Genomic DNA, 25755 nt, shown 5'->3' with positions numbered 1-25755 from the left:
GTATTAGTAGTGTATCGTACAATGCAAAACACACCTCAATAACACTAAATGTTATTGCAACAATTATTAAGATGATGATAAACAATCTTAATTGGATTGTATGCCTTTGGCTCCTTTACTGACGCAATGCGTCTATAACGCCTCAAAGATTCTGTAAATGCACACATGTCGTTCCATACAAAACTTTCCCTTTAAATTTCTCGATGATTTTTTAAGTGTAACACGTGTTATATTTTTGCCATAAATAAGGGGCTATAATTTCAATAAAAATGAGTGACCGAAACAGAAACCAGTTGCCCAATAATCTGCCTCAGTTGCAGAACTTAATAAAAAGAGATCCAGAATCATATAAGGAGGAGGTAAGTTTGTTTGTTATGGTGAGATGTGGTCGCTTGTGTGATGGCTATATTAGGCTAGCTAGGCCTACGAACGGGTCTATTATAGGTAGGCCTACACGTACTAGTCTAGGCCCTCTATGGGGAACTCGGAGACCAGTGCAGTCAACATGGCAAGGCACAGCACTTGGTAGCTGTTAAAAAAGTTCATTAGAGCGCTCAATGTGAACTTAGGCCTAGCTAGTAAACTGTATAGTTTATTTTAAATATAAATAGTATTTACATTCATCTATGATTTTTTAAATAAAGAATTAGGCTTAATTAGGCCTAGTAGTACTAGTATGCAGAATTAGGTCTATTTAAAATCAATTTTGTATTGATATATTTCTGTGTGTGTGGTGTTTAGCACAAAATAGTTTGAATACGCCAAATAAATTAATAATATATAAAGCCGATTACCATGTTACATGTTATTGGGGAATTAATTTTGTTGTTGGTTTGGGTTTTTAAATAAAATAAATAATGATAAAAAGCTAGCTTTCACCCTTGGTTTCACTATCTTAATGCAATGCCACAGTCTTATACCAAACAAATATACACAAAATTACCGTAATTATAAATATTTTGAAAAGATATTATTTTTTTCCAGTTTTACCAGCAACATCGGCACTACAAGTCAAACCTTCAAATCTTCCACTTAAAGCCATCGCAGCACTCAAAAACTCTTCAAGAACTTGTCATGTTCTTATGCCAGGTAAGGTGTTGAGCTACCATCAATTTCATTATTTACTAGGCCTAAAATCAAACCTCTAAATGCATACAGGTTTCCATAAACCATCACATTTGGGAACTATTACCATAATTGGTCTTTTTTTTTTACTGTTTTTTTATAATTACCTATTATCAAGCAGGTTGAATAAGTTGGTTTTATTTTTTTATAGATTGCTCATTGTTATCCAGATGAATTGAATAGTTTACCACAAGAACTCACTGAGCTTCTTCAAAAACAAAGCACAGTTTTAGACCCAGATATGAGAATGGTAAGGTATTTTAAAAAGCAGACAAAATATAAGATGTTTTGAACAGGTAGTCATATCATGCCAAAGTATCAACAACAACAACAACATTTATTTAGAAACAGTTCATGAAATAAAAACAGCATTTATTAATTACAATAACTTAAAATGGTAATATTAGATAAGAACTGTTTCATAATCTCTGATTTGGCTAAAAATTTAATCACATGTACCTTCAATCAAAATTTCAAAATGTTGTTGTTGTCTTTACCATATTTAATGAGGGTGATCCATCAAGCACTTGCTGATCATTTGGGACCCTCAGTATGGTACAGATAACCTCGCATCCATGCCTATCACATGCTAGTCCAATATTCTCATTACACCATCACTCTCCTATATACAGCACCCGCTGCTATATTTCTACACGGACTCCCATCCGGAACGCGACCCAACTAACTTCGGTGATCTGACGAGAACCGGTGTTTCAACGCAGTATGGCCGTATACAGTTATTTAAACCTATCATGTGATTCAATTTTTAGCCAAATTAGGGATGATGAACTTGAAGCCACTGGTTGTGGTTCCAAGGAATGACGCACATACTAATAGTCAATAACATAGAAATAACATACACATGTTTTTCAGACAAAGAAATCATTATTTTATGTTCTTTATTTAATCTTTTATTTATTTATTCTTCTTCTATTTCTTCACAGGCATTTTGTAAAGGATTAATTCTTCTCCGAAACAAAAATCTGATCACCCCAAATTCGTTACTGGAGTTGTTCTTTGAACTACTAAGATGTCAAGACAAACTGCTGAGGAAGACGCTAAATAATTACATCGTACAAGACATTAGATCCATTAATGCTAAACACAAAAACAACAAAGTTAACACTGTAAGTAATTTGTATATGGAGAAATAGAAATAAAGTTAATACTGTAGTACAGTTAATACACCCTATTATGTATTTACTTAGTACTTGCTGTAAGTATTATGCTTTTGTATTGCCTAAAACTCTGTCTACACTTTCAAACTTTATGTGACAAAAATGTGATGGACATGAAGATGTCATCACTGCCATATTTGGGCATATCACCTTCATATTTGGCATATCACCTCCATATTTGGCCATATCACCACCATATTTGGCCATATCACCATCATATTTGGCCATATCACCATCATATTTGGCCATATCACCACCATATTTGGCCATATCACCACCATATTTGGCATATCACCTCCATATTTGGCCATATCACCACCATATTTGGCCATATCACCATCATATTTGGCCATATCACCACCATATTTGGCCATATCACCACCATATTTGGCCACATCACACTTTTTTTGTCAAATTAGTTTGATAGCGTTATGTAGATAGAGCTTAACACAGTTATAATAATAATTAAATACAATTAAAACTTATTGTTATTTCAGTCACTACAGAATTTTATATATACAATGTTGAGAGACAGTAATGTAACAGCAGCTAAGACATCACTGGATATAATGATGGAGTTATACAGAAGAAATATATGGTAAACTATGATAATATCCTTTATTTATAAAGCACCTAATAATGATATAACATTTTTGATACCGGTATGTGTATATTTATTTGAAATGTGTTTTTTTATTAATAATAAAGATTTTATTTGTGTAAATTATTCCAATGTTTGAAGTACGAATAAAATTGCGTTTTTTTTACACAGGAAGGATGAGAAAACTGTTAATGTTATTGTAACAGCTTGTTTTTCTAAGGTCACAAAGGTAATTTAAAATGTTTTTTTATTTTGTCAAGCCTAGAATTGACACATATTTCTCTCCTTCTGTAATGAACCAAACTGGCAGAGAAGCCCTACCATTCAAAATGAGTTACATGTTAATCCACTCAAATGAATGTTTAACTAACTTTACCACTCAACTTCCCTTAAAATATAATATAGATAAGAAACAAACAATATATTAAAACTATATTTTATATTTCTAGATACTTGTTGCTGCTCTAAAATTCTTTCTTGGTTCCGACGATGATGGTGGTGACGGAAAAGAAAGTGATAGTGAGTCCGAGGTAGTGTTCCTGTCCTTTCTTTTAAGCTTGCTTCACACTTGTATTCAATGTAAGGATGTAAACATGGCACAAGTAGATTGACCAATCACAACCAACTCACTTGCTTTGTGTTTACTTGTTGCATTGTGTCCAAGTGCGAACCAAGCTTAACTATTAACTTAATTTTTCATTGGCAAGTTAGAAATTATCACAAAACCACCCTAAAGCTCTGTCCACACTATCAAATTTTATGAGGAAAAAAAATGTGATGGACACAATGATGATGTCATTTCACCATATTTGAGCATATCACTACCATATTTGGGCGCACTTTTTTTGTCAAACAAGTTTGATAGTGTAGACAGAGCTTAATTCTAAATGTATTATTTTTCCTTAGGACGAAGGACCATCAGCAAAACAGTTATTGTTAGCACAGAGGGTGAACAAGAAAACAAGGAAGCGACAGAAACAAACCAGCAGAGCATTAAAAGTGATTAATAAACATAAAAAGAAAAAGAAAGTTGAAAGCTTCAACTTCTCGGCCATTCATCTTGTTCATGATCCACAAAGTTAGTAACAATTGACCTACTGGCTCAGGGATAAGCCCATCTTGTCTTATATACCATGCTGGCTCAGGGATAAGCCCATCTTGTCTTATATATTATGACTTTGGTATAAGCCCATCTTGTCTTATATACCATGCTGACTCAGGTATAAGCCCATCTTGTCTTATATACCATGCTGACTCAGGAATAAGCCTATCGTATCTTATATATCACGATGACTGTGGTATAAGCTCATCCTAGTTTGTTATTATTCATTTATCTCCCAGAGGGCCCAGTTATGATCAGTGACTGTGATGTACTAGTACATCGGGATAACCCCCTACTCACATAGGGTGCACATGAGCTAGCTACCACCAGAACCATGGAGCGAGTGAATCTCGAAACCTTGCCATGTTCTACTATGTGCTACTTAATTACGGTTCCACTGTCTTATCTGCATGGCCACTCACTCGCTTGCTAGTCTTATCATGCTTTTTCCATTGATTCTGTCCCAGTTTTCTAGGACCTTTCCCACAGGATTGTTCATTTTAATATCAAATTACATTAAAACAACTGATTATATATAGGTTATGTATTTCATTTTATTAGGCTTTGCTGAGAGATTGTTCAAACAACTTGAGGGCAGCAACGAGCGGTTTGAAGTGAAACTTATGTTGATGAATCTAATCTCGCGTCTTGTCGGAATTCATCAACTCTTTCTATTCAATTTTTATCCATTCTTACAACGCTTCATCCAGCCACATCAGAAAGGTAATAGTTGATGTATCCGTACTTAATTTCAACTATGATGCAGGTGTTCTCTCCTTGGTAAAGCGTATACTCTCCCAAACAGACCACCCCCTCCATAAGGAATACACTTTTCTAACATCTAATATTCGTATTTGTCTGCCTCGAAGCCGAACTAAACGCTATAATAAATCATTAGTCCCACAGTCTATTGTCACCTATAACAAATTTGTCCAACGCTAACTCATGGAGAGAACACCTGGATCGTAGACTTTTTTTATATTTTATATGTGATTTTATATAGATTTGTATTTTGTATGTATATTTGTTACTATCTCTGCAGTGTATATTAGAGGAATTTCTGATGTGTTTTTTTTTATATTGGACCAAATAAAAATAATAATAATCACAAAAATCAAGTAACTAATTCTAGAATAAATATTTATCTTTTTTAATAAGTTATATAAGGCGTAATAGAAATAACTGGAAATGACATCACTGCAACCATGTAATACATGTTATTATATTTTTAGAGGTAACAAAACTGTTGCTGTACTCGGCTCAAGCAAGTCATGAGCTTGTGCCACCAGATATAATCCAGTCGCTGATTATGACGCTAGTTAACAACTTTGTTACCGAGAGGAACTCAAGCGAAGTAATGGCAGTAGGGTGAGCGTACATTGTTTTCTTATCCATAATTAATAAATGTCAGGGCATCATTTATAAGGAGCGCCTGCGCGACCGCGCTCCTCCGCGCTCCTCAACAGGCTTCGAGGAGAGCAATTTATCGCGCTCCTTAATTTTCAAAATAGAGCCTAGCTTTTGACAGTGTTGATTTTTCTGTCAAGAGGCCTAAAAACACGTGGATTTTTAAAAGTTAAAACCAATCTAGGCCTAGGCTAATAGTATATAAGCTAAGTTATAAAGCTACAAGCCTAATGGCAGTCCCTCGTTTTTAAGGATCGCGAGCGCGATCGCAATCAACAACCTTCGAAAAGGAGAGCAATTCATCGCGCTCCATCTCACAGAGTGCGAGGTACCAACAAAGGGGATTCCCCTGCCTGCGCGCATTCAAGGGCGAGTTTACTTCATCGCCTCATAGTGCAACCAGTACGGTGTCAAAGAAACACCTCCTTTACAGGAAGATCATGTCCCAACCAATAATTTTTCCCTTTATGTTTTTAAGGAACGAGTTAATAAAATATATTTAATTTTAAGAGGAAACATTAATATAGGAGGCCTAAATATAATGTTTATTATTTAAAAAAGCTTAGCTGCTGGTTGCTTTAATTATGTCATTTTGAAGATGGATTATTTCTTCGAAAGTTCTAACCAATTTTGGTCACTCAAATCCTCCTCAAAACACGTGCTGATGTGTGACGTCAGCATCTTCTAGAAGCTCTCTCAGCCCTCCCCTATTGTGCGTGCGCCCATGTGTGACACATGTAAACACGATCAAATATCTTTCTTAATTATTTTAAAATGACACTTTGTAACTTATTATCAATATTTTAATGGCTGTTGCATGTTAGAATTGTATAATTTATGAATTGCAGGTAAATACTTTTCAAGTTTTCTGTCTGATTTCTAGGCCAACAAGCTAGGCTAGAAAAGCTAGGCTAAAAGGCATATAGTTGGCAAGGACAGGATTCTCCAGGCTCCTGAAACCCAATCTACCAAGGCAGGCCATAAAAAAAAAAATTGGCTTGAGTTTTTTGTACTGTAGAATAATACGATCCCCACGGAAAATATTGTGTGTAAAGGTGGGTGTGGGGGATTTTAGGGGAGAGGTACAGTATACATTTGTTTTGCCCGGCGGGGGGGGGGAAGGGGGGGGGGGGTTATCCCATGTCGGGCAAAAAAATGTGTACAAAAAATTAATAAGGGCCAGCCATTTTTAATAAGGGCGACCATCCTTCAACTTCAACATAAATATTTGAGGAGAGCGATTTAAAATGTTTGCAAGGAGAGCGAATTGCTCTCCTCGGTGATTTGAGGAGAGCGATTTGTTGCTCTCCTGGGTTTTGCATACGTGATGCCCTGAAATGTTATTAATATGATATATAATATTATATTATATATTATGTCAAATAAAAATGTTTCCAAGTCTAGATATTGTTACCAAACAATTCATGCATTCAAACGTTTAGCATAAATCTCTACACTATCAAACTAGTTTGATAAAAAAGTATGATGTGCCCAAATATGGTAGTGATATGCTCAAATAGTAATATGACATCATTCTGTCCATATATGGGCACATCACATTTTTTTTCCCCATAAAGTTTGATAGTGTAGACAATGATTACTCAGTTTTCTTCTTAAATCTTATTTTAGTCTCAACGCTGTAAGAGAAGTGTGTGCAAGATGCCCATTAGCTATGAACTCTGACCTTTTGATTGACCTTGCTCAGTACAAGAATTACAAGAACAAATCTGTGATGTCTGCTGCTAGGTCACTTATAGGCTTATTCCGTAATGTTAATCCAGAGTTATTGCATCGTAAAGACAGAGTGAGTTTATCATAACAAAAAGCTTTTTCTAGACTATCAATCTACCAAATATTGTAGTGATATGCCCAAATATGGTAGTGATATGTCCAAATATGGTAGTGATATGTCCAAATATGGTAGTGATATGTCCAAATATGGTAGTGATATGTCCAAATATGGTAGTGATATTACATCATTGGGTACACACATCATATTTTGTTGTCACATAAGGTTTGGTAGTGCAGATAATGCATTTCATTGTATATTTGTGAACAGAACATTCCAGTTGATCACCCCAAAACCTTCTATTGTTAGACTGTCCCCACTATTCCGTACAAATTCTTATAAACAACTCAAGATTGTATACTGTATATGTAATCCATACATTCATCGATATTTGATTTTCAATTTCTGCCAACCATGATAAAAATATGTTTTATCTGATTTTGTATTGACACACAGGGTAAACCAACGGAGCATAGCTTAGACATTCAGCCCAAGGAGTATGGAGAACTTGTCGCCCCAGATTTTATACCAGGAGCTGAGGTATTAAAGAATGCTGCAGAACTAAAAGAAGCTCAAATAGAAGAAGGTATGGTTGTTGTAATGGCCAACTCAGAACGGTTTGACTCATCTGTGCTGTCTCAGTTTAATCCAGACAAGATGAGTCGTCTTGAGATAGCGTCCGGTGTAGTTTTAGGTTGTCGCGAGAACTTTCAGCATGTTTAATTTTATCCCAATGAGACGACCCATCGTACGATGGAGTTGGCCTTTAATTGATAAGCAAATTGAATGTATATACAATGTATATATTTTTCTAGTTCAAACCCACATCCCAATGATCAAGATATTGACAACAGTTCCTACAGTTTATAACGCCTGACTGTTAACTATTACTAATTCCGTCTGTTAATTGAGTATTATCATATTATTTTTTAAAAGTTGGTTGGGAGAGCTGTAGTGATTCTGGCGATGACAGCGATGGTAGTTGGCATGACGTGGTACATTCAGATGATGAAGTACCCAAGAACAAAGAGGGCGGTGTTGAAGATGGCCTAACCGCGGCGGAGAGACAAGCGAGGGCGTCTGAGATTAGTAGCTCAAGGTTATTGACACAGGATGAATTTAAGGTAATTTTTATTTTTTTTTTCATACTTATCCAACAGCGAGCACAAACTGGCCAATTACAGGATATTTTATAATTTATCGTGCTTATAAACTAAGTCTGATTTGAGACTTAGGGAGTTGAAAAGAATTGTGAGTTACAACCCTGGCACTAGGTCGGGATTGAACCCTAGACCTTGGTATTGGAAAGCAAGCATGTTAACCACCAAGCTACAGCTCCACTACGATTTAATTGCTATATCGAAAAAGCAGTTTTTTTATAATATTTTATTTTTTAATTGTTTACACCACATCTTTGTTTTTTTTTTAAAGGAAATCCGAGTAAAACAGATGCAACGAGAAATGGAGGGTGCAAAGGTCAAAAAAGGAAAGAAAAGAAAACTAAATACTTCAATAGAGGAAGAAGAAAGGTAAGATATTTTAAATATTTTATTTAAACCTTGTTTGTACGGTTTTCATCCCAATAAAAAATCTCTTTATCTACATTTTAACTGTTCTTTTTTGTCTTACAGAGGTGAAATACTTTCACTGGACAGAATTGAAGCTATTAAATATCGACCAAGACACGACAAGGAATCACGACTCACAACTGTTATGGTATGTGTCATTTCATAGTAGAATAGAATGTATTTTATACAAGCTCTGGACATAGTCACACAAATTAAAATATTGATTGGTGAATACCTCCACTGTGTTTTTGTGTTTGCTTTACATGGTGTATACAAGTTGTTTTAAGGCCAATTTACACAGACGAGCGGTAACAGTAATAAAAATATTAAACCTATGTTATTCCTTTTGACCATTTACACAACATACGTATAAGACGGGCGGTTTCCGCTCAGGATTTATACAGATTCTACGTGGGACAAGCTACGCGGTTTCCCGCTTACCGTTAAATGGGTAAATTTGCTTTTAGTGTGTTCCTAGAAATTGTAAATTTATAGAATTTTTTTACAGGGTGGCAGAGAGGGAAGAGAAAAGTACACCAAACAGAAGAGAAGACAAAATCCTAATTCAAGCACAAGTAATAAAGAAAAAGAGAAAAAAAAACCATTTATGATGGTAAAGCAGAAGAGAAACATCAAAGGAAAACAAAAGAGGTCTTTTAGAGAAAAACAGGTAATGTACAATATATTTATAGGCTGAATGATTCTCAGTACTTTATGTTTAACTTGCACAGCATCAGTGGAAAATGCTGTAATACACTGTCATATGTATCACATGCTGAGTATGTATCATAGGCCATAAGCCTAACCTTGACTTAATAAGGGCACAACATGTGATACATATGTGATGCTGTATCATAGAATCTGCCTACAACACTGGACAAATTACGCCATATGTGGAGACACAGTACAGAGCATCGGGTGAAATGACAGGACTAATAATTCATGTCCACTATTAGACTATTATATGTGTATCTTTATTTATTAAATTTCTTCTCACGTTTCTTTAATATAGATCGCTCTGAGAGATTCCTTGATAAAGAGAATGAAGAACTCAAAATAGATTTTCAAGAAATGAGAAATAATTTTGTTAATTTAGTTATTCATTAAAATGTCTGCAATATGTATAATCATATTTTAGAATTAATGTTATTTTGAAAATAATAAATTTAAAAGAACACTTAATTATTGTGTTTTTATCAGTGTTAAAAGTAAGTTTTAATTTTGGCTAGTGCCTTGATTTCATGCCTAAACAGGCACAGCAAAAATCAAATATTGTACAAAAAACTTGCACTAATAAAATCAAATGTAAACAATATTCACCAGTTACATATTATATTTTTATTGAAAACTTTATTATTAAAAAGAGCTGAATTGTGACATATATTATGTGCTTAATAAATAATACAATAAGTAATAGAGGATATATTTTGGTCAAGTATTCACAAGAATGAGATACAGATCTATGTATTTTTTCCACCTGTCAATCTCAAATTGTAAGCACACAATAAAAACAAAGGAAAATAATATTTATATTGGCAATCATATACATATCTCAGATTTTAAAATGTATATAATTTCTAAAGATGAAAGTGAATAATTATGATATAGTGAGATGAAATACCATAATGTTTTTAACACCTAACGAATCCTAATTACATAAATGCATATAATTATGTTTTTTTTAAAAGAGGAACGTGGCAATTTTTACCCTGACCCAGTCTGCCTAAATCCATATATGAGGTGATTTGGGTCAATTCCATTGATACACACAACATTAGATGTTCTTTCGTGCTGTTTTTAAATAAGATGCCAGTTTCATACATACACTGTATAGAAAAGTAAATACCACTCCATCATTATTCACTTTTTGCTCTTTAATTCCTCTGTAAATTGTATTTTTAAATCATTATGCGACACTCGTTTAAAATATTGTAATAAGAGCAAAGACTCCATAAAGCAATGCACATGGGTAGGCTACCAGAGGTTGCTGCGAGTCCATGGCTAATGCTGTGACAAAGAGTTTAGAAGCTGACCAACTACACCAACCTATTGCAGATAATGATATCAACGTCCCTGCTATTGACCTGTAAGAAAATATTACAAGACGTAGAATTTTATTATATAAATACAAATACAGTACATTAATTCATCAAATCACAATAAAATAAGTATGTACAGTCAACTCTCTCAATACCAGACACCTTTGGACTGGCCAAATATGTCTGGTTTTCCAGAAATTCTGGTATTCAGAATGAGTTTTTATGGTAAAGAAGAATTTGGGACCTTTTGGGAGAGTTTCCGGTTTTCAGAGAGAATTGACTCAAATTTGTCAAGAAAATGATGAAATGGGGTCTTAGGAAATATTTGACAATGACATGGTTCTAGTAAAGCCACATATTCTTCAGGCATATTGCCAAGGATGTTCTATAATGGACTTTATCCGTCTCATGTACATTTTTGTCCATTCACAGTACATTTTTTTTTCATTTTTGTACCAAACAATTATTTTTTATGGTCGTTTAGAGTACAGATAGCGTAATCTGTCTTCCAGTTTTTCACCTTTGTGAAATGGGGTGTTCAATACTTTTAAGTATAGTAATAACTGAATAATAAAGAAAAACTTTCAAAACTCTTACTCTAACGTCATGATAATAGCAAGCCCAGACAAGAACACCATTGGCAGAAGACAGTAGCCAAGAACACTGATGATGCAGGAAGCAGAAACACCAGTAAAACTCATCATATTCAACAGAACCCACATGGCAGCACACCCTACTCCGCCAATGCCATATATGTAACCAAAATGTACTTTTCCAGCCTTGAAAAGAGTAACAAAATCAACAATGTAAAGCTCTGTCTACACTATCAAACTAGATTGACAAACGATGAAAGTGTGATATGCCCAAACATGGTAGTAGTGATATGACATCATATCACTACTATTGGGCATATTACTACCATTTGTGCACGTCACACATTTTTGTCAAACTATTTTGATAATCACTGTCTACTCTATCAAATTTTATTTGACAACAAAATGTGATGTGCCCATATATGATGTCATAATACTACCATATATGGGCCCCTCACACTTTTTTTGTCAAACTAGTAGATAGTGTAGACAGAGTTTTAGGAAACAAATAACTGATGAAAGCTGTGATTAAATAGTATATTAATACATTATATTCAAATAATTTGTTGGCAGAAATTGGTACTAGTTTTGAAAAAATACTTACAAGTAACAAAGTTCCACCAAAAGCAAATGCAAATACAAGAGGTCCTGCTAAATCTGAATCATTTACTGCTTCTGCCGAGGTCTCTCTCAGTGGATTTAATACAGTCAATGTCTAAACAAAAACAAAACAATAAATTAAAATAAAAATCTCAACAATTATTTCTCTATTTATCCAAACTGTTGTCTTCACAGAGTAAATTATTAATGTTATTTTTTAATTGTAAAAAAAAAACTTACTTTTGAATAAATGTGATCAAAATTAATTCCAAGTTCTGAAAAACGAAGATAGCCAATCTTTAAAAAGAGCCTATAGAGTATCACGGTGTGACGTCACAACGGTAGAGGGCGCTGCTTAGTTGCTAACCAACCAAAAAATGCGTTCAACGCTACTATATTGATAAACTGTAAAGATCTGTATTTCTATCAAATTATGTATCTTAGCTTGATTTTTTTTAACTTAAACTGTAGTTGAAGAATAAATAGATTATTAAAAACGAATATTTAGTGATCTTTTGAAATTTTAGTTTGTTTTTATTAAAAATTATTAAGTTTAAAATGATTACTTCAATAAGCCTATTCCAAACCATTGGTGATCTTAAAGTCACTCAGGCAGGTTGAACGCATTTTTGGTTGCGCTAGCAACCACTCAGCGCCACCTACAGTCGTGACGTCAGCACCGTGACAGTATCAACTTCATCAGACAAACCTAAAGTAAATTGTTCATCAAACCTCACTTTCGAGTAAAAATTAACCAAATTTTACTGGTTAGTATATGCATATATATTCAAAGAGTAACACTAAAGGGTGTTACCATAAAATAGAACTAAATTTAAGAGGTTGAAATACTGGATTCTACAACCATATATTTTGTCAAAGTAAGGCAATCTTACAACAGGACACTGAGCTTTCCTTGCCAAGATAGGAACTCATAACAGTCCTTTGATCTTATGTCTGGCTGCGACAAATACCAACAGCACTTTACTATGTACATAATCTCTGTGGTGCGCGGTATCTGTTAAGGTGCGTGGAACTGATCGTATCGCAGCCACAGATAAACCCTTTGATCTCCGGAGCTCAGCATCCTGTTGTTAGATTGCCTTGGTCAAAGTAGTAGGGTAGGGGTTATACCTTCTAACAATGGTGGTTCATCGTCAAAGCTTCCAGAATAGCCTGTATCTTCCTCTGGCATGGGTTCAGGTGTCATGATTTGACCTGTGTATGCTTGTTGACCATAAGCTGATTGTTGTTGGGAATAGTCATACCTAAAAAAGAAGTGATATTTATAGTAGTTTATTAGTCAAACTGTTGCAATAATTCATTCATTTCATTTAAAGACCCCTTCCCTGCAATTTTGGACGTTTTTTGGAAAATAATACATATATATCACTTTAAAAACATTAAACCATGTCATTCCTTGTCTTAAATTTACGTTTTATGGTAAATTATGATAAAAAGTGAGAAACAATGCACTACCTAAGTAGCTCGCGGCGATCGACCTCTCGTGGACGGTCTTAGGCCTAGCCTAGCTAGGCTTAGTTTTGTAGGCCTAGCTGGTAAACATCGGTAACGTACGAACATCGTACGCTACCTATATACCTAGCCTGACGTTGTATAGTTGCTGCATTAATTGTCTTTCTATTTTTGCCAGACTCCGTTGATACAAATTGGGGAAAACCCGGTATTTTCGCTGAAAAGTTAGGAGTCTTCCATTTGTTTTGGCCTCACGATCGATCGAAAAGTGGGCGAATTACAGGTGAAAAACAAAAATATCAATCCGCGCGCAATGCATTTTGGGATTTATAGCGGGCCGCTATAATTATTAGAATCGACTTATTTTTCACATTTTTAACCGTTTAAAGACGAAAAAAGTTATCGCAATAGGATCATATAGTATTATTTTTACATTAAATATAGTTTGTGATCTTAAATTAGATCTAAAAAACGTAGGGAATGGGGCTTTAACAACAGGGTTTAAGATTGCATTCAACGAACAAGCTTGTGTTAAGCACTTAAGCACATTCAATTATCCATTTTCCCAATCGAATTTAGGCAAAAAGTATGAAAGTTCAAATATTAATAAAAACATGCAGGTAATTTAAAAATTGTACATTTTTTTTATTACCCCATTTGTTGTGGTTGAGCATATTGATCTCCTCCCATATCATAACTCTGGCCATACTGCTGGCTATCATCATAGTTACTTTGGTAAAAACCTTGACTGTCCATGTTGTTTGTCGGCCTTCCTGAGCTATATATCCAATACCAAATTGGCGAGTAAATCATGTTTTACTTTAAATTAAATTTATACGCTCTTCCACAAGGTCAATTGTTAGTTATACATACAGACTATATTAAAACAATGATTTTGAACACGTAGGGCATTTCTTTGAATTCTTTCCTATTGTCGTTTTGTGGTAATTTACAGCTTTTTATATGTTTAACAAACGTACATAATCAATTGCGTCTGCATCATGCTAGACTACAACTTCCGGTAGTGACGTAATCAGCATATTTTTGGTAATAAAACTTTTTCACTAAGCTAGGGAATCTTCTGATATCAATATTCATTAGACCGTACTTTAGTTAGCCAATCAAAATAAACGTATAAACAATTTTGCGGCGATGTTGTTGAGGTAAAATATACTGTGTTTTACAATAACCAATTTGGTTAGAGTAAAACACAATGATAAAGAATAGGAAACATTTAATAATATGATAAATGTCATTACATAGCAATTTATCACTGTGTTTTACTATAACCAATTTGGTTAGAGTAAAACACAATGATATAGAATAGGCAACATTTAATAATATGATAAATGACATTTACATAGCAATTTAGCACTGTGTTTTACTATAAACAATTTGGTTAAAGTAAAGCAGAATGATAAAGAATAGGAATTTAATAATATGATATATGACATTTACATAGCAATTTAGCACTGTGTTTTACTATAACCAATTTGGTTAGAGTAAAACACAATGATAAAGAATAGGAAACATTTAATAATATGATATATGACATTCACATAGCAATTTAGCACTGTGTTTTACTATAACCAATTTGGTTAGAATAAAACACAATGATATAGAATAGGAAACATTTAATAATTTGATAAATGACATTTACATAGCAATTTAGCACTGTGTTTTACTATAACCAATTTGGTTAAAGTAAAACACAATGATAAAGAATAGGAAACACTTAATAATATGATAAATGACATTTACATATCAATTTAGCACTGTGTTTTACTATAACCAATTTGGTTAAAGTAAAGCAGAATGATAAAGAATAGGAATTTAATAATATGATATATGACATTTACATAGCAATTTAGCACTGTGTTTTACTATAACCAATTTGGTTAGAGTAAAACACAATGATAAAGAATAGGAAATATTTAATAATAATGATTATTTACATAGCAATTTAGCACTGTGTTTTACTATAACCAATTTGGTTATAGTAAAACACAATGATATAGAATAGGAAACATTTAATAATATGATAAATGACATTTACATAGCAATTTATCACTGTGTTTTACTATAACCAATTTGGTTAGAGTAAAACACAATGATAAAGAATAGGAAACATTTAATAATAATGATTATTTACATAGCAATTTAGCACTGTGTTTTACTATAACCAATTTGGTTATAGTAAAACACAATGATAAAGAATAGGAAACATTTAATAATATGATATATGACATTCACATAGCAATTTAGCACTGTGTTTTACTATAACCAATTTGGTTAGAGTAAAACACAATGATATAGAATAGGAAACATTTAATAATTTGATAAATGACATTTACATAGCAATTTAGCACTGTGTTTTACTATAACCAATTTGGTTAAAGTAAAACACAATGATAAAGAATAGGAAACACTTAATAATATGATAAATGACATTTACATAGCAATTTAGCACTGTGTTTTACTATAACCAATTTGGTTAAAGTAAAGCAGAATGATAAAGAATAGGAATTTAATAATATGATATATGACATTTACATAGCAATTTAGCACTGTGTTTTACTATAACCAATTTGGTTAGAGTAAAACACAATGATAAAGAATAGGAAATATTTAATAATAATGATTATTTACATAGCAATTTAGCACTGTGTTTTACTATAACCAATTTGGTTATAGTAAAACACAATGATATAGAATAGGAAACATTTAATAATATGATAAATGACATTTACATAGCAATTTATCACTGTGTTTTACTATAACCAATTTGGTTATGGTAAAGCACAATGATATAGAATAGGAAACATTTAATAATATGATAAATGACATTTACATAGCAATTTAGCACTGTGTTTTACTATAACCAATTTGGTTAAAGTAAAACATAATGATAAAGAATAGGAAACATTTAATAATATGATAAATGACATTTACATAGCAATTTATCACTGTGTTTTACTATAACCAATTTGGTTATGGTAAAGCACAATGATATAGAATAGGAAACATTTAATAATAATGATTATTTACATAGCAATTTAGCACCATGTTTTACTATAACCAATTTGGTTATGGTAAAGCACAATGATATAGAATAGGAAACATTTAATAATATGATAAATGTCATTACATAGCAATTTAGCACTGTGTTTTACTATAACCAATTTGGTTAGAGTAAAACACAATGACAAAGAATAGGAAACATTTAATAATAATGATTATTTACATACATAGCTAGCAATTTAGCACAATGTTTTACTATAACCAATTTGATTATGGTAAAGCACAATGATATAGAATAGGAAACATTTAATAATATGATAAATGTCATTACATAGCAATTTAGCACTGTGTTTTACTATAACCAATTTGGTTAGAGTAAAACACAATGATAAAGAATAGGAAACATTTAATAACATGATAAATGACATTCACATAGAAATTTAGCACTGTGTTTTACTATAACCAATTTGATTAGAGTAAAGCACAATGATAAAGAATATGAAACATTTAATAATATGATAAATGACATTTACATAGTAATTTATCACTGTGTTTTACTATAACCAATTTGGTTAGAGTAAAACATTTTAACTATGATAAATGATATTTAGCACTGTGCTGGATACAGTAAAACACAAATTAAGAATAGGAAACATATAATAATATGATACATTTACATACAAATTTAGTATTGTGTTTTACTATAGCCAATTTGGTTACAGTAAAACACAATGATAATGAAACATTTATTATATGATATTATTTACATAGCAAAATATTATATTAAACATATCTTATTATCTAAACGTTATGAAAAGAATAGGATACATATAATGTAATAATATAATAAATACAAGTTACATAGTTTATCATCTTGTTTTACAGAACCAATTTGGTGACACAGTTAAACACAGTGATAAAGAATAGATACTGTTTTAGGTTATATAACCCTAACCCTAGTTTGAAGCGACATAATCAATTCATCGCGAAAAAGTACGTATCGTATTTAGAAACTTTTGAAATTTGTTAGATATGTTTAATAGGTTCTTACGTCTATAAAACAAACAAAAAATATAAATTTCACAAAAAATTCGTGATTTTAATAATTTGCATTTCTAAAAATGTACACTTATGAAATACCATACATTTTCCAACACATTTTTACTTCATTGATGATTCCCAGAAATCAAAATAAAACAAATTATGATATTTCTTTTACATTATAGATGTAAGAACCTATATTGAACATGTACCAAATTTCAAACGTTTTTTGAGACGATACGTATTTTTATCGATGAATTAAGTATGTGATCGCTTCAAACTAGGGTTAGGGTTAAATAACCTAACAGTTCATTCTTTAACACTGTGTTTAACTTTTAACCAAATTGGTTTTAGTACAACACAATGATAAACTATGTACATTTTATTTTTCATATTACATTATAGGATACATATAATGTAATAATAATAAATACAAGTTACATAGTTTATCATCTTGTTTTACAGAACCAATTTGGTTACACAGTTAAACACAATGATAAAGAATAGACACTGTTTTAGGTTATATAACTCTAACCCTAGTTTGAAGCGATCACATACTTTTCATCGCGAAAAAATACGTATCGTATTCAGAAACATTTGAAATTTGGTAAATATGTTCAATAGGTTCTTACGTCTATAAAACAAACAAAAAATAAAAGTTTCAAGACAAATTCGTGATTTTAATAATTTGCATTTCTAAACATTTACACTTATGAAAGACAATACATTTCCAACACATTTTTACTTCATTGATGATTCTCAGAAATCAAAATAAAACTATTAGGATATTTCTTTTGCATTATAGATGTAAGAACCTATATTGAACATATCTACCAAATATCAAACGTTTTTCAAGACGATACGTATTTTTAGCGATGAATATTAAATATGTGATCGCTTCAAACTAGGGTTAGGGTTAAATAAACTAAAACAGTTCTATTCTTTATCACTCACTGTGTTTAACTTTTAACCAAAATGGTTATAGTAAAACACAATGATAAACTTATATGTCAATTTTATTTTTCATAACATAAAATGTTTGATATTCTTTATAATATTTAATATTATATTTTAGGCCTACTATTAATGACGTATAAATGCACACTACATCTGAAATAACTTTCTACTTCATTGGCGATTCTTACCAAAAAAAAGAACTAATTTTGTTATGTATATAGAGCAACCTATTATAACATGTCTTGTATGATTTTTATCTCGTTTCAATGACATTTTATACTACAATTCAAATGAAAAAGCATCACAAAAAAATACGTCTGGTATTCAAAAAGTTTCTAAACTCGGTACACAGAAAAAAGGAAATGTTGAAAATGTATGGTCTTTCATAAGTGTGAATTTTTTGAAATGCAAATAATGGAAATCATCGATTTGTCTTGAAATTTATAATTTGTTTTGTCTTATTGAACATATCTATACAAAATGTCAAACGTTTCTGAATACGATACGTTTTTTTTTCTCGATGAATTTATAATGTCGCTTCAAACTAGAGGGTAGGGTAGTAACCTAACAAGTATCTATTCTTTATCACTATGTTTAACTGTGTAACCATATTGGTTCTAATAAAAAACAATGATAAACTATGTAAATTGTATGTTTCATATATTACATTTTTGCCAAAAAAAATTATTGGGAATGTCAAATTTCTTTTTCATGACATATATCTACAAATTTCAGAAGCTTTTGAGTACGAGTATTTTACGCGATGTTTTTTTATCCTCATTTTAATATTTTGGTAATGTAATTCACATAAAGTTTTGTATCCAAAAATTGTTTATTCTTGGGTAGAAATGAGGAAATAAATAGTATTCCTGTATAATATAATAATCAATAATAAAGTATAAAAAAAAGTGTTGTGTAAACGAACGTTTTTTACGCTTCGAATTTTCTGTTACATTATGTTTGAATTGAAGCTACAGATATTGAATCATGGACCTATAAATTAGTAATTTATAGGTCCATGATTGAACATATCGTCACTCACCACACATTTTTTGTTTTGTATTTCGAAAGTATTTATTCTAAAGAACAATTGATGCAAACATCAACTGCGTATCTTATTTCATTAATTAATTATATTAATTATAATTTGGCGATTATTCGTCACAAGAAGAGTCGAATATCGATTCGTCTCGTCATGGGAAGAAAACGTGCATTGCGCACACTGTTTACGCGCCTCAACAATAAACGGCGAATATGCGATTCGTCACTTATGGAACGCCGTTTTACACAAGTTTTTGGCGATGATAAAAATTGCGTCGATGATGAAATTGCGTCGATGAAAATTGCATCGACGCAATGTAGATTGCTTCGATGCAATGTAGATTGCGTCGACGCAATTTACATTGCGTCGATGAAAATTGCATCGATGAAAATTGCGTCGATGAAAATTGCGTCGATGAAAACTGCATCGATGAAAATTGCGTCGATGAAAACTGCATCGATGAAAATTGATGTGATGAATTTAATTGATTATGAAAATTCCAAATGGTTTTAATTCAATCAATGATGAAAATGACTACTAGTAAAGTAAATGCTGATGTTAATAATGATGTTAATAATGTTATCATGTTGCTAAAAATTGACGGTTTCTGAATATTTTGATATGATAAACATGTTTACCGCTTGCGCTAGCGCGCGTTATAGACAAGCGCACAGTGATCGCGCACTAAAACAATGTTGAAATATATGCACTGATTAACATTTTAGTGATTTATTGTCAACACATTTTAGCAATGGATCCATTATTGTCCTTTCGGACACATTATATCTTCTAGCTAATTGCTTCCGTTAATCCACCAGTTCAGTACATAAAATCCAGATGTCCAGCATCCATGACATCATATTCAAATCATACCGGCAGGGAGATCGCAGTTTTCATCGACGCAATTTTCATCGACGCAATTTTCATCACATTAACGCAATTTTCATTACATCGACGCAATTTTCATCGACGCAATGTTCATCACATCATTACATCAATACTATATTCATCGACGCAATTTTCATCACATCGACGCAATTTTCATTGCATCATCGACGCGATTTTATCATCGCCTAAACTGGCATCCATACTAATTGCGTGTGATCTGATTGGTGTATTATAAATAAATTCATCGCGATGAATTTTTCAGTAGATGTAATGAGACAGTTCAGTAGATGTAATGACAGTTAATTTAATTGTTCTGCTCTTTTTGTACAAATCTATACTACTTTATATTATGGATTTTGTAGTACTGTTAAAATTATTAAATCTCTGGAAGTGTGTTTTACGAGTTTGTCCGCAAATTTATGCGTTTACGGTTTTAAAATGTGAGTTTTAAATAGCGAACATGATCTTGTTAGGTGCACTACGCACGCAGTATTCCAAAATGTCTTACTAATTTGGAGAAAATCATATTGTATCATATCATATTATATCCATTCTTTAAATTCATATTCTTTATCCAAAACTAAATTGGTATAGTAAAACACAGTGCTATCAATTTATCATATTATTAAATGTTTCATATTCTTTATCATTGTGTTTTACTCTAATCAAATTGGTATAGTAAAACACAGTGCTAAATTGCTATGTGAATGTCATTTATCATATTTTTAAATGTTTCCTATTCTTTATCATTGTGCTTTACCATAACCAAATTGGTTATAGTAAAACACAGTGCTAAATTGCTATGTAAATGTTATATATCATATTATTAAATTCCTATTCTTTATCATTGTGTTTTACTCTAACCAAATTGGTTATAGTAAAACACAGTGATAAATTGCTATGTAAATGTAATTTATCATATTATTAAATGTTTCCTATTCTTTATCATTGTGTTTTACTCTAACCAAATTGGTTATAGTAAAACACAGTGATAAATTGCTATGTAAATGTAATTTATCATGTTATTAAATGTTTCCTATTCTTTATCGTTGAGTTTTACTCTAATCAAATTGGTTATAGTAAAACACAGTGCTAAATTGCTATGTAAATGTTATATATCATATTATTAAATGTTTCCTATTCTTTATCATTGTGTTTTACTCTAATCTGATTGGTTATAGTAAAACACAGTGCTAAATTGCTATGTGAATGTCATTTATCATGTTATTAAATGTTTCCTATTCTTTATCATTGTGCTTTACTCTAACCAAATTGGTTATAGTAAAACACAGTGCTAAATTGCTATGTAAATGTCATTTATCATGTTATTAAATGTTTCTTATTCTTTATCATTGTGTTTTACTCTAACCAAATTGGTTATAGTAAAACACAGTGATAAATTGCTATGTAAATGTAATTTATCATATTATTAAATGTTTCCTATTCTTTATCATTGTGTTTTACTCTAACCAAATTGGTTATAGTAAAACACAGTGATAAATTGCTATGTAAATGTAATTTATCATGTTATTAAATGTTTCCTATTCTTTATCGTTGTGTTTTACTCTAATCAAATTGGTTATAGTAAAACACAGTGCTAAATTGCTATGTAAATGTTATATATCATATTATTAAATGTTTCCTATTCTTTATCATTGTGTTTTACTCTAATCTGATTGGTTATAGTAAAACACAGTGCTAAATTGCTATGTGAATGTCATTTATCATGTTATTAAATGTTTCCTATTCTTTATCATTGTGCTTTACTCTAACCAAATTGGTTATAGTAAAACACAGTGCTAAATTGCTAAATGTCATTTATCATGTTATTAAATGTTTCTTATTCTTTATCATTGTGTTTTACTCTAACCAAATTGGTTATAGTAAAACACAGTGCTAAATTGCTATGTAAATGTAATTTATCATATTATTAAATGTTTCCTATTCTTTATCATTGTGTTTTACTCTAACCAAATTGGTTATAATTTATTTAATTTCATTTCAAAAGACATTTACCTAAATTGCTATTTAATTATAGTAAAACACTGTGCTAAATTGCTATTGTATTAAGGACGAGTTCCGAGAAGATGTATTCAAAGCTACAACCAATCAGAACAGTGTTAATCAATATAGTCCATGGCTACAGCCAATCAGAAACGTCCAAATCGCAATAACCCCTAGGCTAATAGCAATTATTGGTCCGAGTAGCCTTTTCAACCAGACGTTGCGAGGTTTAAAAAGTAAAACATGATTTACTCGCCAGTTTGGTATAGTTTATATACCTGCCTTCCTTCAGCACGGGGGTGGGTACTGCTGTCTGTGTGCGGTGTCCGACTTTGAACTGGTTGGTGGTGGGCGATGAGAATGGCCTAACTTTTCTGGTGATTTTAATCAAATTAAAGAACAGTATCATAAAAACCACCTGAACAGAAGTCTACACTATTATACACAATAAAAGCGAACAGCGTTATTTGGTACATATATTAGTAGGGCTAGGATTAATAAATACAATTTTAACAGTGGTACTCACGATATTTTTGTCCTTCGGAAAAAGTTTGTGTACGTGGGTCGAGTACCTAGCCTACTCAAAAATATTATTCTGAAATTATTATTATTATCAAATATAAATAGGTAATAAAATTACTAATGTTGTTAGCTGTAAATAATATTAAAATATCCAAAATTGTAGTTTCAATCATGTTTCTAGTGTAAACCTTATCAAACATAATTAAACTTAAACTAAGTTAATTTTAATAGCTTAAGTTGGACTACATTTATTTGACCTCTCCGAGACTACCGATCGACCTTTTCGGTCTGTGCGATAGCAGAGGTTCGTGAGTTATGAAAAATAGTTATTAAAATCTATAAATTTCTCAGTTATATATTGATCATCCTTCTTTATAAACTGCCTTATTAAATGTATAAAACATAATATAAAGTCTGTGTGCTATTAGTTTGTGATAGTTGATAATAGTATGAATGAAATGCTTGATTTAAATGGTTACATGTACTGTACATAGAAAACCAATATGTAGGCCTACGTCAAAAAGGAGATGTATACTACAGAATTACCAAAAAAAAAAAAAACACCCGGCCCAGGATAGATTATTATTAGAGCATGAAATGAAACATTCAATAGTTTATTACTGATCTACTGAATATCTCGCCATGACCTAGTAGTAATTACTAATAATAGGCGATACGAACGAATGTGTACTGAACTGTGCTGTATGTAGGCCGGCCCTAGCCTCCTAGGCCTATATGTGAAGTGTACTGTTTTATTACTGCTGTACTAACTAGAGATAGATAGGGCCTAGCGTTAGGCCCATGCTTAGATTAGAAGGCCAGGTTTGGGACGAAGTGACCACATATGTTTTTGCACCCAGAAATGTAAGAAAAGGGTTAAACAAATCTTACCAATGAGAAAATAGGCTTATGCCAATAATATGAAGTACAGTATAATTTTAGTAATTGTGTAATAATATATTTTTGTAATAATTTTTCTTTCAGGTGCAGCTATGAAGACTATCTTAGCAACAAGATTTGTGGAGGTGCCGGAAAATGGTACAGGAACTCTTTTTTAGTTCAAACAATTTTTGTTTTCAATATTGATGATGAGTCAATCTACCACCAAGCCAACCCCCTAAACGCTGGCTTCAATACTTATGTCAGCACAAGTGTACCATCCCACCACCCACCCCCTCCCTTACTTTCTAACAATTTATACCAAGTTCGATTTTTTAAACTTGATAAACTTATTGTTTCAGTCACGGTATCCATCAAGGCAAGGACCATCACAGTGACAGGACCCAGAGGGGTGTTGGTACGTACCTTCCGACACATGAGGGTGGAACTGACTGTCATTGGAAAGAAGATCCGTGTTGACAAATGGTTCGGAATTAAGAAGGAATTAGCTGGTGTTCGTACTATCTGCACCCATATTGAAAACATGATTAAAGGTGTAACACTTGTAAGTTGTTAAATGTTTGTATTTTATTTAAAACAAATCCAGAGTTGGTAGAGTGCACAAGCTGAAAGTGACACAAAATCAGCTTTAATTTATTTTTAAAAAATTGTTTTTATTAGGGGTACAAATACAAAATGAGGTCTGTGTATGCTCATTTCCCAATCAACTGCAACATCCAGGAAAATGGTTCCCTTATTGAGATCCGAAACTTTCTCGGAGAGAAGTTTATCCGTCGTGTGCAGATGAAAGAAGGTGTGATTGTATCATCATCACCCAAGATGAAAGATGAGCTGATTCTTGAAGGAAATGACATCGAAAAGGTTTCACAATGTGGTATGTAACAATAGCCTTTTAATTATTTAATACATTTATCATCATATGATGAATTGTAAAATCTTGGATATGGGCTGTCACACTGATGATGGTGTACAGAGGTACCTTCTTAATTGCAGTGTTATCTATTGTTTAATAAACATGCACAACACTGAACTTGATGCATAGCTCACAAGCAACACAAAAACACCATGTATGACTGTATACAACATATTACATTCTATGGACACAATGTACAACAAATGAACAGTGTTGTGGCTCGAAAAAATTCCTTGTACACACACATGAACAGATAGTTTTACAGCTTATAAAAAACACTATATACACCCAATAGACACCGTGTACTACACCCAGTGGTCACTGTACTACACCCAATTGTCACCGCGTACTACACCCAGTGGTCACCGTGTACTACACCCAATTGTCACCGGTCCAAAATCATTGAATACTGTTTTTTTTTGTTTTTTTCTGCAGCTGCCTCAATTCAACAGTCCACAACTGTCAAGAACAAGGATATTCGAAAATTCTTAGATGGTATTTATGTGTCAGAGAAAACAACAATTGTCATTCCAGAAGGACAATAGTAAATTAAACTGAACAACGGACTAAAGAAATAAAATTCTTCATAGAATAACCACAGCCACAATAAAACCATAAAACAACCAAGATTAAATAAAATAACATTGTAATATTGAAAGTTTTTGTTATTTGTTTTGTATTTAAGTGTGTCTTTTGTTTTAAAATGCATTGAAAAACTGCAGCGCACCCAGCAATAATGATAAAATTATCTCTTCTCTCCCCTTCCCGGTCAAGACCGACTTGATATGCAGTGGCTATATTGAACTATTTATAACAAGAATTTTCACTTCAGTAAATAAATATTCAATTCCATAAAGGTCTGTCTACACTATATAAAGCGTGTTTATCAAAACAAGTGTGATATGCCCAAATAGTAGTGATATGACATCACATTTTTTTGGTCACATAAAGTTTGATAGTGTGGACAGAGCTTAAAGTTGTACAATATTAAT

At 32.1% G+C, this 25755-nt stretch overlaps 3 protein-coding genes across 6 annotated transcripts; 2 read left to right on the top strand and 1 right to left on the bottom strand.

The window, feature by feature from the left end:
- Positions 1-223: 223 nt before the first annotated feature.
- LOC140050262 (protein SDA1 homolog) lies at positions 224-10084 on the top strand. The gene is made up of 17 exons (XM_072095375.1): positions 224-359; positions 985-1089; positions 1277-1375; positions 2070-2252; positions 2801-2901; positions 3076-3133; positions 3354-3434; positions 3811-3982; positions 4568-4729; positions 5239-5374; positions 7043-7217; positions 7659-7788; positions 8139-8326; positions 8634-8731; positions 8834-8918; positions 9279-9440; positions 9783-10084. Exons 1-17 carry the CDS (start codon positions 270-272, stop codon positions 9828-9830), a joined length of 2073 nt encoding a protein of 690 aa, XP_071951476.1. The 5' UTR covers positions 224-269; the 3' UTR covers positions 9831-10084.
- Positions 10085-10137: 53 nt separating this feature from the next.
- LOC140050263 (protein YIPF5-like) lies at positions 10138-23003 on the bottom strand. 4 transcript variants are annotated; one of them, XM_072095380.1, is made up of 8 exons: positions 22955-22986; positions 22707-22802; positions 14128-14253; positions 13134-13267; positions 12243-12277; positions 12007-12117; positions 11407-11588; positions 10138-10854 (listed from the first exon to the last, which is right to left on the bottom strand). In XM_072095380.1, exons 3-8 carry the CDS (start codon positions 14229-14231, stop codon positions 10692-10694), a joined length of 729 nt encoding a protein of 242 aa, XP_071951481.1. In that variant the 5' UTR covers positions 14232-14253; positions 22707-22802; positions 22955-22986; the 3' UTR covers positions 10138-10691. The 4 variants fall into 4 exon arrangements, with proteins under 4 accessions (XP_071951481.1, XP_071951480.1, XP_071951478.1 ...); XM_072095379.1 differs by having other exon boundaries at positions 10144-10854; positions 22685-22802; positions 22955-22992; XM_072095378.1 differs by having other exon boundaries at positions 10146-10854; positions 14128-14244; positions 22711-22802; positions 22955-23003.
- A 210-nt stretch (positions 23004-23213) lies between these two features.
- Positions 23214-25421, top strand: LOC140050261 (large ribosomal subunit protein uL6-like). The gene is made up of 5 exons (XM_072095374.1): positions 23214-23254; positions 23935-23988; positions 24192-24394; positions 24511-24724; positions 25199-25421. The coding sequence occupies exons 2-5, from the start codon at positions 23943-23945 to the stop codon at positions 25306-25308; spliced, it is 573 nt and encodes a 190-aa protein (XP_071951475.1). The 5' UTR covers positions 23214-23254; positions 23935-23942; the 3' UTR covers positions 25309-25421.
- Positions 25422-25755: the final 334 nt, after the last annotated feature.

Source organism: Antedon mediterranea, chromosome 5, assembly GCF_964355755.1.
Source record: "Antedon mediterranea chromosome 5, ecAntMedi1.1, whole genome shotgun sequence".
In the NCBI taxonomy this organism is placed as follows: Eukaryota; Metazoa; Echinodermata; class Crinoidea; order Comatulida; family Antedonidae; genus Antedon; species Antedon mediterranea.
Note: the sequence above shows the minus strand (reverse complement) of the source record. Positions and strands in the feature narration are given on the sequence as shown.